The 14,312-nt window shown below is 46.0% G+C and overlaps 1 protein-coding gene across 1 annotated transcript in view; it reads right to left on the reverse strand.

The window, feature by feature from the left end:
• The window catches only part of LOC121046804 (centrosomal protein of 104 kDa), a 129,780-nt gene that overhangs the window by 65,726 nt on the left and 49,742 nt on the right, over positions 1-14,312 (reverse strand). The window contains exon 4 of the mRNA XM_042290273.1: positions 1,780-1,918. Coding sequence (XP_042146207.1) covers positions 1,780-1,918 — 139 coding nt within the window. The remainder of the gene's footprint in view (positions 1-1,779; positions 1,919-14,312) is intronic.

Consider the following 14,312-nt stretch of genomic DNA (forward strand, 5'->3'; position numbering starts at 1 on the left):
ACGTCGCACCGGTTCTGTGTGAAAGGTTGCCCCGGCGGAGTCAACTGAAACTACGATACAGACACCAAACCCGGTTGTTTTGACCGTTTCACGATTTTCTTTTCGAAGTCTGGGAGGTCGTCGGGCACCTAAAAAAGACCACCATCGTCCGATTCACTGACTCACCGATCGTCCTCTGCTACATGCATCGAGTGCCGCCATGTTTTCCGAGGGAGGGTAGAAACTTAAAGCCAGGAGGCGACATCACACGGGACTCCGATTTTCAGTATTTCAAAAAGAAGGGCCGTAGTGCGTTCGCCATTGCGTTAAAAAACAGGCTTTACGAATGTAGTTATTAAATGTAACAGATATGTCGCTTACAAAGCTTCTAAATTTCCTGATATTTGACGTCACAAATCAAAAGAAGCGAGAAGGTGAAAAGCGGAATAGAAGGGCGCCAAAAATTAAAAAAAAACCGCGCGCGTAAGGGATTTTTTTTTGCGTTCTGGTATTTTTTTGCGTGTCTATGACTACAACTCGCATTGTTTTAGACAACGAAAACAACAACAACAAAAAAAACTTTTGGTGTGTCAGTGCTTTTCTAAGAAACGCAGGACGTGGCGAGTCCTGGGCATTTGATTATCGCTCTCCAGGTAATAAGATTGTTGCATTTGACGATAGGACCACCAAAGGGTGAATCCTACAGCAATGGGCGTAAAGATAATTAGCCACTGCCTGCGTTTTTTAAGCTTCCAGTGAATATAAATTTAAAAAAAAAAAGAAAGAGGGAGTTTTAAGACTAAAGAGCTTGGTGTCGTCTTGTTCTCTGTCCCTGTCTTTGAGGCGCTTACTCTTGCGATGCACCCTAAGGATACCCAACTGCACTCTAAATAAAAACTCTGGTCGTAAAATAACTCTCAGGGGTTCTTTGACTTGTCCATATTTCGCAACACAAAAACATTATTTTAATCACCCCCTAGAACGGTTCTTCGTGAAAAACCTCGGAGGGGTGCTTTAAAGCTCTCCTTTTTTATGCGAGAGTTCTTCGTCGCCCCGCTGCCTTTCTAGAGCGCCAGAGGGCGATAGTGCTTGAGGAGAAACCGTTCTTCAGGAGCTGAAAGAGTTCTTAGGGCGTCCACGAACCCTTCATTCAATAGCTGATTCTTTTTTTTTTTTTTTGAGTGTACGTATGCCGGGAATTCGTCTTCGATTGGTGTCGTTAGCGTCCTATTGCGCCCCCGCGTCGAAAGTGATTCCAAAATGTCAACAAACGACGTCGCAAAAGCCGGGCCGTGTTACGCTGTCAGATGCCGTGATCCTGGTGGTTTGTCATAAAAATCCCGGCACAAAAAGCACGAGCAAACGCGAGTGTCGCTGTCGTCATGGCGTCCCTACCCCTGGCTGCCGAAACTTTCGTGGACTGTCAAGATGAAGAGTGACGTGCAGGGGAACAGGCGTCTGCCAAACCAACCACCTGTGACACCGCCAGGATTGCGGCCGGCGAAAGTGTGACACTTCTGAGACGTCATCAGGCGGTAATCTGGGGACCACTTGCTTGGACGCCGTGAACACATCAGTCAGAGACGTATGAACCTCAATAATCGTGCCGCAGCCAATGAGATTGCGGCGTTAGCCAATAAGAACGCCTAGGAAGGAATGACAAAGCGAGAAGCGTGAACCTAATGAGTGGAGGCCTTGCGCTTCTTGAGTTGACAGCGACTACAGACGTGTTTGCCTTGTCTTTCATTATCGCGTATCTTTTGGTGGTAATATTATTAAAAAAAAACAAAACAACCTTACCTGGTTGTATACGTTGTACTTGTTGACGTGATTTGCGTGAATGCGAAATCTGACGAGGTCCCCAATGGCGTCCACGAGAACGGACTTGAGTTCCCGGGACTTGTACTCGGAGTGCACGTTGTCCGCCAAGGAGACTTCCCTGCACACCGATGAGAGACCAGGCTTTAATCACCCTGTTCAACTGGTGGCCCGAGTTTTCGCATCGTCAGCGGCACTATCACCACACCCAGCGCTACTTCATCTGTCAATTACTATAGGTATATATATATATAGGGTTTACAAGCGGACCTGCGGCTGTAACACGAGCAGAAACAATCTGCACATACATGCAGAAAACTCAATTTTTCAACGATTGTGCACTCAGCAGGTCAGTTTTACCGTTTGCAAATTCAAGGCACAGTGTTCTTCCTGTAAACAAAAAATTAGAGCAAAAAATTGGCCAAATTTAAGTTTGGGTGCGGTCGCAGACGACGGAGTTAGCGACGTCGTTTACTTCTGGCGCCACCTACTTATGGTGAAAACGGAAAATTTGTTTATTTGCGTGAAAAAATTTACCCACTACGGTTCTCTTGCCTGAAGTCATCCCAGCCTGAGGGGGAGGGAGGCAAGGGGGGGGGGGGGGGGAGGGGGAGAGGAGGAAGGGGAGGAAGGGGAGGGGGAGTGAAATGGAATGGTTGAAATGATGGGTGACTAACTGAATTAGATTGGCCTGTCGCACGTAAGAAAGCAGAAAGTCCAGGATCTGTTTGCAGTCGTCGGGGTTTGTACGCTCAGTGTAACTTCGAGGGAATTACTCCGGTGCAGCGAACTTTGTTGTTTCCACGCTGCACCTTTCAAGAGAGGGCCTCACAAGTAATTAGCGTCGTTTATGCGGTATTCACACAAGTGAAAAATCCGACACTCTGCCTCGCGGAGTCCGCATCCCGTGTTGCCAGACTTGTGCCTATCTCAAATACTCTACTCAAGACACTGTGTTTCAAACACTTTTTGAAGTATCTTGGTACCTTGCAAATACTTTTGATCGAGGATATTTCATTTGTGTATTTCGATTACATTTTTGAGTATCTTATACTCATTATCTCAAATACATTTTCGGCACTCCGCCATTTTCTGAGTTTTTCGGTATGAAGTGGCGTGGGCGTGGCACAAGCCAACGTGAACATTGTTTCGAGCAACCTAATCCTGTTGCTAGTTCCAATAAGCTACGGTGAGTTAGACTGAGCTCGCGAAAACATCGCTTTTGTGCCGATTGTGACTCATATTTCACCCCGAGGTTAGTACAATGAAGATTTTCCCATCTCCTTTCCAAAGGCGCCTTTTGTTTCCCAGAGTTTCTCCGAAAAAAATCATCAAGCAAAATGGGTTGTTTTACGGAAGTAAATATTGCCACACTCAGGCGCAACGCAGAACGGGAAACCACCCACAACTGCAATGCAAACTATTCAGTGTCAAATAAATAACAAACGGAAGAAAATGAGAAATTGACAGAAAAATAAGACAATTTTCTATTTTGCTTGTATATTTGACCCCGCTACGACAAACCGTTGATTCTCTTTTTGTCGTCAGTTCGGCATTTATTGCTGTGGCGAACACCGTCTGTAAGGGAACATTGATAAGCAGAGAACAGGACAGGAAACGAACTGCGAGCAGGATTATCAAAATGCCAACAAAGCGTCCCCCAACGTTCAGTACCTTTGTGAACAACACCTCCTTGAAGAAGATGCGGCCAGCGCTGGTGGCTATTATGTGGGCTCTCTTTGTTATCCATTCACTCATTTCCATATCCTAGGTTCGTTTATAGTCAACAGGGAATATGGACTGTAGTTGAAGGATGCGTCTAAGGTGCGCCGCAGGGCACGATATTCGACGATGTCATTACAAGTGAAATGCATTTTTCTTTTTAGAGCGCAGCTCTTAGGAGCCCGTTTCCAGCCTGAGCGGCGTCGGCGTCAAGTAAAGTACTAAATACACCTGGTGCAGTGTACTTGACATAAAGTTCTATATACAAAATGCTCTTTCAATGTGAAGTACAAGTACATTTTAACACAATCTTTCAAGATGCCCTTTCATCCCCTATACAGTTTTTCTTTTTTTTAATCGGTATGCATTGCTTTAGAGGTAATCGGAGGTGTGTCAGCTTTTTTTTTGGAAATGACGGCAAATATTTGATGAAGTGAAGTCGCCACAGAGTAGCTGTTTTACTCTCGCTGACGAGCTATTTAACACAATCAACATATAAGGCACTTATTTATATCGGTCTTACAGCCGCCCTTACTTCACTCAGCGAGATGGCCAGATGACGTCTCGAAAGACGATAGCGTGTTTTCACATGATAATACGCCCTTTTTTATTTTCAAATTTGGGGAATGTATTCTTAAGTCGGCATTCGAACTGTCCTTGGAAAGTACCAGAAAAAATACTTTAGTAAAGTATAAGTAGATGCTTAGAGAATGTACTTCAAGTAAAGTACAAGTTTCCCAAACTTACTTGAAGTAGTAATTTACACTATAAGAAATGCGCTTGCATTGCGTAATGCCACAGCGCTAGCTTCATTTTCAGCTCTAAACGGATGTTCCGCCTCATCATTCGCCTGAGCTGATTTCGTAGATCGCAGAGAATGGATCTTCGAGTGTATTGCGGTAAGTAGACGCGCAGGCATCACTTAGAGTTTGTACAATGTACTTAGAGTACTTTCCAACACAACTTAATTTTTTTTTTTTTACAAACAGGGGAGGAATTACTAAGATTTTTGAAAGATCTTCGAATTTTGAAAGACCTGCATATTCTGAGTTTCGGGAGGAAATGCGACGGAAAAAGGTTACATTGACGTTGCCCTTTAACGCGTAATTCTTTATGTACAGCACAAACTACGGGAGCAGCAGGTGAGCTTTAGGGCGGGTGCTGAATTTTCTTGCCTCCTCTGAGTGAGGATGCATGTGTACACTTCCTGTAGTAGGCGAGAGTTCATACGTTGGGGAGAAGCGGGGACAAGCCCTTTCTTCAAATGCGTCGTCTCCTTCAGCTTCGGGACACGAAGAAACGCCAGCCTTCGGCGTTATTCCTGCAGTTACTCGGCCTCACTTGCGACATGTCTCTCCGCTTCCCGCGCATCGCAGCAGGGTTGTTGCAGTGGGGGGCCTCGTGAAAATTTTAGGGGGTTTCGGACCCTCCAAACCATCCTAACCCCCTGCCTACGCCACATGCTTTCCCCTCTTTGCAAATATCAGCTGATCTTCCAGCATCTTATACCTCTTTGTACCGGGGCGGATCCAAGGGGTGGGGGGGGGGGGGGGGCGTCCCCCCCCCCCCCCTTAACAAAGTTGACCCCTCCCCGTCCCCCTTTCTCGGAGGGCAATTGGACATGGGTGGATGTCCGGTACACACGAAAGAATGGGAGAATAGAATCCTTACAAGTTTTTCGCCCCCCCCCCCAAATAAAAAGAAAACAAAAAAACGGAGCTCTGGATGTGCCCATGCTTTGTGCAGGAATGTATGTTGATAACCAACCCTGCTATTAAAATTGGAAAGTAATTTGTAATTTGAGTAGAAGTTACTCGGAAAAAGTAGTTATAGTAAACTACAGATTACCGAAATAAAAATGTAATTGAAAGTTCCTAAACTACTCAGAAAAGTAGTTAAACTACAGTAACTTGAGTAGAGTAGTTGAACTACGTACAAGTCTGCTTTTTTTCCTTTTTTTTTTAGGAAACAGAAATTATTATTGTTACTTCCTTTTTTGGCACATGAAGGTTTTTCCAAGTATTCGGGTCGCGCCCATGTCCTTCGAAGATTTGGGAATCCTATGGCAATGCCCTGCTTTTGCTGAGTCCGATAAACACCAATTTCTTGTCCGGCACCGAAAATTGACACCGAAAAAGACGGTGTCATCTCTGAAAAAATTATAAACCCCCGAAAAAGAAAAAAAAACCTCTAATTAAAAAAAAAAAAGCAGAGCATACAAACACGAACTTCTACCTATAAGCCTGATTATAGTCCGTTGAGACTCAAGAAGGTTGGGCGAGGGAAAGGAAGGCCGGGGAGGAGAAAGCAGACGGAACGCTGGAGAAGAGAGGGGGAATAAATCTCTGTAGCGTTCCACCTCCTTCCTCCTCCCCGGCCTTACTCTCCCTCGCCCTTCTTTCATTAATCTCAACAAACTATACACTCCGTGCTACGCGACTGGCGCGCTGCCGCGCGGCCGGTACCGAAGGTAGGCAGTGAGAACCCCAGAGAAAACGAAACCATAACCACGCCACGTACGTTGGTACGCATAGAAGTTGGAGCGGTGCGGTTGCGCTGGGTTCACAGCATGAAGTGCTGCCTGTGCTGCGTCATTAAGTGCTTCAATAGTTATGCGTCGTATCTCGTGGGGACAAAGTTTCGCAGTTCTTGCCCTCGCCGATGTTTTGTGGGACAGCGACAGCGATGGACCCGTGCCGTACGACGCGAGAAATTTGTTCTCCCGATCACGTATGCCACTGTGTCGGCACGGCTGACATATTCTACGCTGCCCCTTTGCGCTCTGCGTTTGTTTTCGTACCAGTGACGCCTACATGTGTTAGCGCCGATGGGACGAACTGAAATGCCACCCCACACTCGCGGGTGTGGAGTGCCAATTTCGTTGGAGGAATGCCCTCCAAAGAAGTTTCGTCCCCATGCATCGTACATGTCTATGATATTTCCGGACAAGTACGGCACGCAATCTGTACCTCATGAGGAAAGACTCAAACGGTAAAAAAAAAGTGACATATCTGAATTTAAGGAAAACTACAATGAAACTCGGAATCACTGGAGAGTCGACGTTTGAGTATGGAAGTTCATGTGGTGTGCTTTCTTTCTTGATCAGCCTACCTTTGGATGTAGAAACGCTGACACCCCGAGTTCTGTAGACAACAATTTTTTTTCTCGGCTTTCACCTATCGCAAAGTGGTTCGAACTGGAAGTACCGTCCACTGGTCCCTTCCTACCTGTAAAGTGTGCACCTCCCACGATGAATGGTATTATCTTGACAGCCTTTGACGGTCAAAACCAGTTCCCATTTAGTTACGCCGCCCAAACTAAATTTTCACCTGATTTCAGTATACCACCTCTTTTTGGTACAATAAGTGTTGTGTCAAGTTATAGTCATGTCAAAGTACCTGTGCGCCGAAAATCAGCACCTCGCACATCAGGTTATTACACAACAGCTGACCGCAAAAGCCCTTGACGGCCAAACCGTGTGTTGGCCGACAACTTTGTTTTCTCGGCTTTGGAACCACCTTTCGTAAAGTTGTTTCCATTGGAAGTACAGTCCACTAGCCCCTTCCTACCTGTAAAGTCTCCACCTCCCACGACGGGTGGTATTCTCTTGAGAGCCCTTTCATGGTCAAAACCGGTTCCCATTGAGTTACGTCGCCCAAACCTAATTTCCACCTGGTTTCCCTATGCCACTTCTTTTTGGTATAGTAAGTGCTGTGTCATGTTACTGTCAAGTTCAAGCACCTGTGCGCCCAAATCTGCACTTTGCGCAGCCCGCTATAACACAACATTTTGGGTCCAATATTGGATACCCCGCACAGCTTTGTTTCTTTATTCGTTAGAAACATAAGTTTCACATCTGCTGTCTTAATTAAACTTGGCACACTTCGTGCACAAATTTAGTGAACATTTCACTCGCCTCCAAATATCATCGTTCCAGCAGTCCTACGTTTGCAGCCACAAGCGAAATGAATTTCCTACTCAGAGCAATTATGGTGGGGGCCGTCTTGCTTTTCGGAAAATTGCTCTAACTCCTTTTTCGGCCGCAACTAGAGAAATTACCCCTAATAACGACTCAAACTCAAGTGGAGAACAGCTAAGTGCCCTTCTGCCCCAGTACTCATGCAGCGTCACCCTCAACGTATAGACTCAAGAAGTAAAAGTTTCGTCCGTGCGCGCTTCCGCCGCCACAGCTTGGCATGCGAAAAGGCGCCGCATGCAGGCTGCTGAACGCGCCTCACTGTCGAACGCCAGCTCCTCCGCTAGTGGCGCTACACGCGTTTTTCGAAGCGCCCCCTATAGTTCCCGCACGGATCGTATAGTCTAGTGCAGTGCCTAACCGGCTTCGTGCGAAACTTTGCGAAAGGAAGGTACTACGGACACAGATCCACCCTACGAGAGATAAAGAAACGCAGGACGGCGGCACATTATTCTCACGCTTTTTGCTACGTGATTCGTTGTTCGGTGTTCCCATCGACGAAATGTAAATTTGTAAAAAAACGGTTGCGTAGCAGAGAAATTTAGGTGGGTACCTAATAACTTAATAATATACCCTATCTTACATTAAAATACAAACATTAAAAGACGCCATTTTAAATCCAAATAGGAGCTCCAGAATAAAAAAAAAATAAAAAAATATTTATGAGATTATTTTGTTTTTTTAGTCAACTTGGATGTGGGTGTAAACTATATATATATATATTTTTTTTTTTTTTTATGCGAAAGCATTAACTGTTTCATAGAACGCAGCCGGCAATGTCTAACCACGAAAAACTGCACCTAAATTCCGGCTGAGCGAAAATTGCAATAAATTCCTATTGGGTGCGACGCGTCATAGTTCCAAGGAACGCCACCCCACACAGAAAGTCTCTTCCTGGCGCTAAGGCACGCGCGCGGGTAAAAGGGAGAGGGTGGCGCACGCGCGGCCGCAGAGGCCCGGCCGGTTTCTGCGGAGGGCAGCGGGGCCCGCTGCTTGTAGGAATGCGCTGTGTGTGCGAATGCTTTCGGATCCTACACGCAAGCAGTCTTAAGTGTCCTCCTGTAGTTTTTTTATGATCTCTTAAGACCAATAACGCAACAAAAATATTCACGCTGAAATCAGCGGGGGAGATTCACGTGACGATTCTTCGTGACGGTTTTCTCATAGAATCCTGTTGATAAAACGTATTCTGCGTTAATGTAGGTTGAAGAAGAAGACGTGCTTCGAATAGGTCTGTGCTCTTTTCGTCTCTCTTATTTGTGGCTATATTTTAATAGTATCAACCTTCTACACGTTTTTCTTTGAGCCTATACAAGTGCGAAGCCTGCCTCCAACTGCATGCGGGCAGGTGTGCCGGTCGGCTGGGGATTATTCCTCGGCTTTTCTGAAACGACTCCGCTATGTCCACTAGAACTCCCTCACTAACGGCAAGTCAAAGAGCTGTTAACCGACCGAAACAGCGTGAGTTCCTCGATATGCGGTACATCTCTTGCAAAATCGGAGTACGAAGCTTCCGCTGCTGACTTGGCAGAAGACCCCACAGCTGATCAACATTCAAATATCAACGTATTGAATGCCGAAGAGTCACAACTCTCTGACATGGAGCTCAACGACGACGAAGAAGGCTGGCAGACCAAAGGAGCTAAAAAACGCAAGAAGACTGACTCAAACTCAAGCAAAAGCACGGATACAGTTACCCACTCGCCAAAAGTGACAGAAGGGCTGACTGTCATCTTTGTATCAACGATTGAAAATCAGCTCATCGCAACATTCAGCAGCCTTAAACTGTCAATTGCTTTGGAACAAATGTGCCCGGAGTGCATTCTTGAGGTCCGTCCCGACAAAAAGCTCAACCTAATTGCAGTAGACACACACAATGGCCAGACGACTCGAACGCTCCTTGCCTGCTCCGAGCTTTGTGGAATGAAGGTCAGAGCATATGAGCCGGTTCCGCGACACTACGCCGTCGGAGTCATCACAGACGTTGATCCTGCGCTTTCTGAAGTAGAGATCGAACAGAACGTGAGATCTCCGGAAGGTCGAGTGGCAAGATTGCGACGACTTGGCAAGAGCACAGCAGTGAAGCTGTCCTTCTCTACAATGACACTGCCCAGTTATGTTTACCTCGGCCATGTCCGTCACCCAGTCTCTCTATTCAAGGAACGCCCCATTCAGTGCCGTAAGTGTTGCGCGTATGGACACCGAGAAGCGACTCGCAAGCGACCTCCTATTTGTAGCCGCTGCGGAGATTTGCATGACAGCAACACCGAGTGTTCGGCGCAAGAAAACTGTGTCAACTGTGGACAATCTCACGCTGCCACTTCTTCATCCTGCCCCAAATGGAAGAAAGAAAGCGAGACTCGCAACTACGCACGTCAACATGCCGTTGATTTTCGTGCTGCAAGGACAGCTGTCCAACAGTATAAGACAGCCAACGCAAATCAAAATGGTCAGCGCCCTCCAAGCCCACCGAAAAGAAGGAATGATCCCATCAAGGAGCCTAATGTCAGTGCTGTGAATTACGCTGCAGCACTTCAGCGAAAAGGCAAAACGACGCAGGGAGCATCTGAATTGAACAAACACCACACCTGCACTGTGGAATCGAAAGCCGACACTGTCAGACCAGCATTGAATGTGACGCCTGCTCAGAAGCCGCAGCCTCCTCCCAGCCCGTATGCTGAACCTACACCTAAATCTGCATGGGAAAGCTGGATACCACTTCTTCAGAAGGTAACCCGCATGGCTTACGCTTTTCTATCTACTGTGGATGTGCAGTGGGCACGACTTCTCCTCTCATTCCTTAACATGATTCTTCCTCTTATGGAGTCATAGTAAAGGGAGGGAAAGCCAACAGGCCGTGTCAACGAAACCGGAACCCCAAATTCCCATCGATTCTCCAATGGAACGTGAATGGCCTTCGTACACGCATTCCTGAACTTCGGCAAATTCTACAGCAGAAAACCATAGATGTAGTTGCACTTCAAGAAACCAACATCCTACAAGGTGAGGTACGACTCTCTCCATAAACAGTTTTGGAGTGTAATGAATCCCAGTGTTGAGCGTTCCCTTTCACTTAGAAATGAGTCCGGTGAAATGTTTTCCAATTCACTGTGTTCAACTGTTCTCAATGACATGTTTTCTAGTGTATTTAATAATGTTACTGATTCATTTTGTCCATCATATCCTTCATATGACTTTTTTCCCATGAATCCAATTGTCATTGATGAGTATCGCATTTTAAAGATTATAGAGTCAACTAAACAATCATCGTCATCTGGTGTTGACAATATTAACTCAAAGTTTCTAAAGAATACAAAAGAATATACATCAATCATTTTGTCTAAACTATTTGAGCAATCTCTTTCACTAGGTCAGCTTCCAGACGACTGGAAAACTGGAAGGGTGATTCCACTGCACAAGACTGGAGACAAACATTCCCCTTCTAACTTTAGACCCATTTCACTCACAAGTGTTTGTTGTAAAACGATGGAACATATAATTTATTCTAATCTGGTTAATTTTCTTGAATGTAATTCATTCTTCAACGTTAACCAACACAGTTTTAGGAAATTTGTTTCATGCGAGACACAACTTGTAAGACTAACAAATGATTTCCATCGCGTTCTAGATCGTGGTTCACGAATTGACAGTGTTTTTCTTGACTTCTCCAAGGCGGTTGACAGGGTCTATCATAACCTTCTTCTTCTTAAGCTTCACAAACTTAACATTGAACCGCATGTATTTTCGTGGATTCGCGCATTTCTAACTAATCGTTCACAGTTTGTAAGTTGTAATAATACCGACTCGTCCAAAGTTTCAGTAACGTCCGGAGTACCTCAGGGATCTGTGCTTGGCCTTCTTCTCTTTCTCATTTACATTAATGACTTACCATTGAATGTAAGATCTTCTATTTGTTTATTTGCAGATGATTGTGTTGTATACCGCGAAATTGTTAACAGTTCCGACATCTTACTTCTTCAAAATGATCTCGATTCCATCTCAAGTTGGTGTGACTCTTGGCACATGTCATTAAATGTCGACAAGTGTAAACACATGATAATTTCCAGGCGAGTTAACGATCCTCCTTCCTAGATCCTTAATAATATGACTTTAGAGCGGGTTGACACTTACAAATATCTGGGCGTTCACATCACATCTAACCTCTCATGGGAATCGCATGTTAACCACGTCATTTCCAATGCCAACCGCATGCTTGGCTATCTAAAACGTAATTTTTTCCAGACTCCTTCGACTTTGAAACTCTTTTTCTATAAAACACTAGTCCGGCCAAAACTTGAGTACGCTTCTGCTGTTTGGGATCCTAACACTGAGAGCCTTGTCGGCGCCTTGGAGGCTGTCCAGAATAGATCAGTGCGTTTCATTCTTTCTAATTACCATCGTACATCAAGCGTAACCTCTATGAAAAAATGCCTATACTTGCCAGCTCTTTCTTTGCGCCGAAAGTTTTATCGATTAAGTTTATTTCAGAAAATATTTTTTCACAACCCTATACTTAAGACTGAACTCCTACTGGAGCCATCCTACATATCATCACGCAATGATCAGATACATAAAGTCGAAATTCCACAGTGCCACACTAATACCTACTACAGATCATTCATACCTCGTACGTCTGCTGACTGGAATCACCTTTCCACATCCATCGCCACAATTGTTAATCCTGTTGATTTTAAAAAAGCTGTATCAATACTACTAGAAGTTGATTGTGATTTGAGTGTTCCATTAACTTGTACGTAATAATCCCACCCCCTCTGTAATGCCTTCGGGCCCTGAGGGTACCAATAAATGAAATGAAATGAAATGAAATATGTTTTCTACAATTCTACCACAATTGACTCAAATACTAGGTCTCGAGTTTCACTTTTGGTGAGATCAAGCCTCCATCAAAGCGTCCTGGACCTTTCAGATCTCTGCTCATTAACGGCAGAGTATGCGGGAGTCATAGTAAGGCTCGGCACGCAAGACACCACAATAGTTTCCATTTACGTAGCCCCTGGGGGCACATGGGACCCTGATGTGTTGCACCAAATTCAACAAAGAGCTAAAGGTGAACTTTTATTAGCTGGAGATTTCAACGCACACAACATGAACTGGGGTGATAGCCGAACCAACAGAAGGGGAAGACGCCTGGAAGACACCATTGCGGCCCTGAACCTCACAACTCTAAACAGCGGAGCACCCACATTTATCCGTAAAGGGGTCAGAAAAAGCGTCCTTGATCTCACATTTGCATCACCTGCGATTAAAGTGTCGTGGGCAATACAACCAGACACATGGGGTAGCGACCATGTTCTCGTCATTATAGCCTCGCCGAACGCAAGTGCAGTCGCCACCAGAACATGCAAAGTAGTCAACAGGGACCTTTACCGTGAATATATGGCAGCATCGGTAACTGCGGCTGACGCTACAGACCTACCTGCCATCATTGAAAACTGCCTTCGACGAGCGACCCGACTAGTGAAGGTTCCCATCACGCGACCGGTCCCGGACCTAGAGTTTCTCAACCTCCGAGCGGCACGGAGACACGCCCAACGACGGGCTATGCACACAGATACAGAATACGACTGGGCACGTTACAAAAAAATAGATGCTGCGTTCAGGAGGCACACGAAAAAATTGCAGCGCTATCAGTGGGCTCAAAAATGTATTTCCTTCGCGAATCCGAGGGGAGCCGCGCAAGCTTGGCGGTTGTTGGCGCCTTGGCAGCTGCGAAGGTCCCTTGTCACCCAATTGCAGCACTCGCCATCAGGAACGACAAAACCATGACTGAAGCGGCAGAACTGCTAGCTGATGAATTTGCGTGCCCCCTTCCGTCACCAGCCGTGGCTTTACCCCAAGAGCTGATAGGCCCTTCTATTTCTGAAGCATCCACAGCAGATGACGACTTCACCATCTTTGAACTGCAATATGTGCTCCGACACTGCAAACGCCGAAGTGCACCCGGGCCAGATGGAATCACGTATCAAGCATTGAAAAACATAGGCCAAGCTTATCATCCACAACTTTTAGAGACACTCAACTCAATATGGAGAACAGGTATCCTGCCTATGACCTGGCTAGAATCAATCGTAATTCCGGTATTGAAATGCGGTAAGCCGAGCCACTCCTCCTCATCCTATAGACTTGTGTCCCTGACAAGCTGCCTGGGAAAGATACTTGAGCGCCTGGTCTTGAGACGCCTGACATGGCACCTAGAGCAATCACATGCGCTGCCACACCAGCTGTCAGGATTTCGTGCGAAGAGGTGTACAGCAGACGCAATGGGCGACTTGGCATCTGCACTCGAAGAGGCAAAAGTACGCCGCAACATGCTTCACTGTTTGTTCTTAGACATAAAGCGGGCATTTGATACACTTCCGCATATTGTTATCCTCCAGCGCCTCAGACATCTCGGAGTAAAAGGGAAAATGCTTGAATATATTAAGGCATTTCTCTCTGGTAGAACGATTCGGGTCAGGGTCCCGGGAGCGCTTAGCAGTCCACGTACTGTGACTCAGGGCGTTCCTCAGGGAAGTGTCCTTAGTCCTTTACTTTTCAATGTGGCCATGGCAACGCTTCCAAGCTCACTCCGCCAGCAGGGACCGTTCCTTGTACAGATATCCATCTATGCGGATGATGTGGCTCTTTGGTGCGCTGGCCCAACTCGAAGGGCAAGAAAGATTCGTTGTCAACTCCAAGAGGCACTCGATACAATCTGCATTGCCATCGAAAAGCTCGGACTGACACTTTCTCTGAGAAAACAGCAGCGCTGCTTTATTGTCCGAGAGGACGCCCCCCCGAACGAGCGCTGCAACTC

This window comes from Ixodes scapularis, unplaced genomic scaffold (assembly GCF_016920785.2).
Source record: "Ixodes scapularis isolate PalLabHiFi unplaced genomic scaffold, ASM1692078v2 PGA_scaffold1__304_contigs__length_218370807, whole genome shotgun sequence".
NCBI lineage: Eukaryota > Metazoa > Arthropoda > Arachnida > Ixodida > Ixodidae > Ixodes > Ixodes scapularis.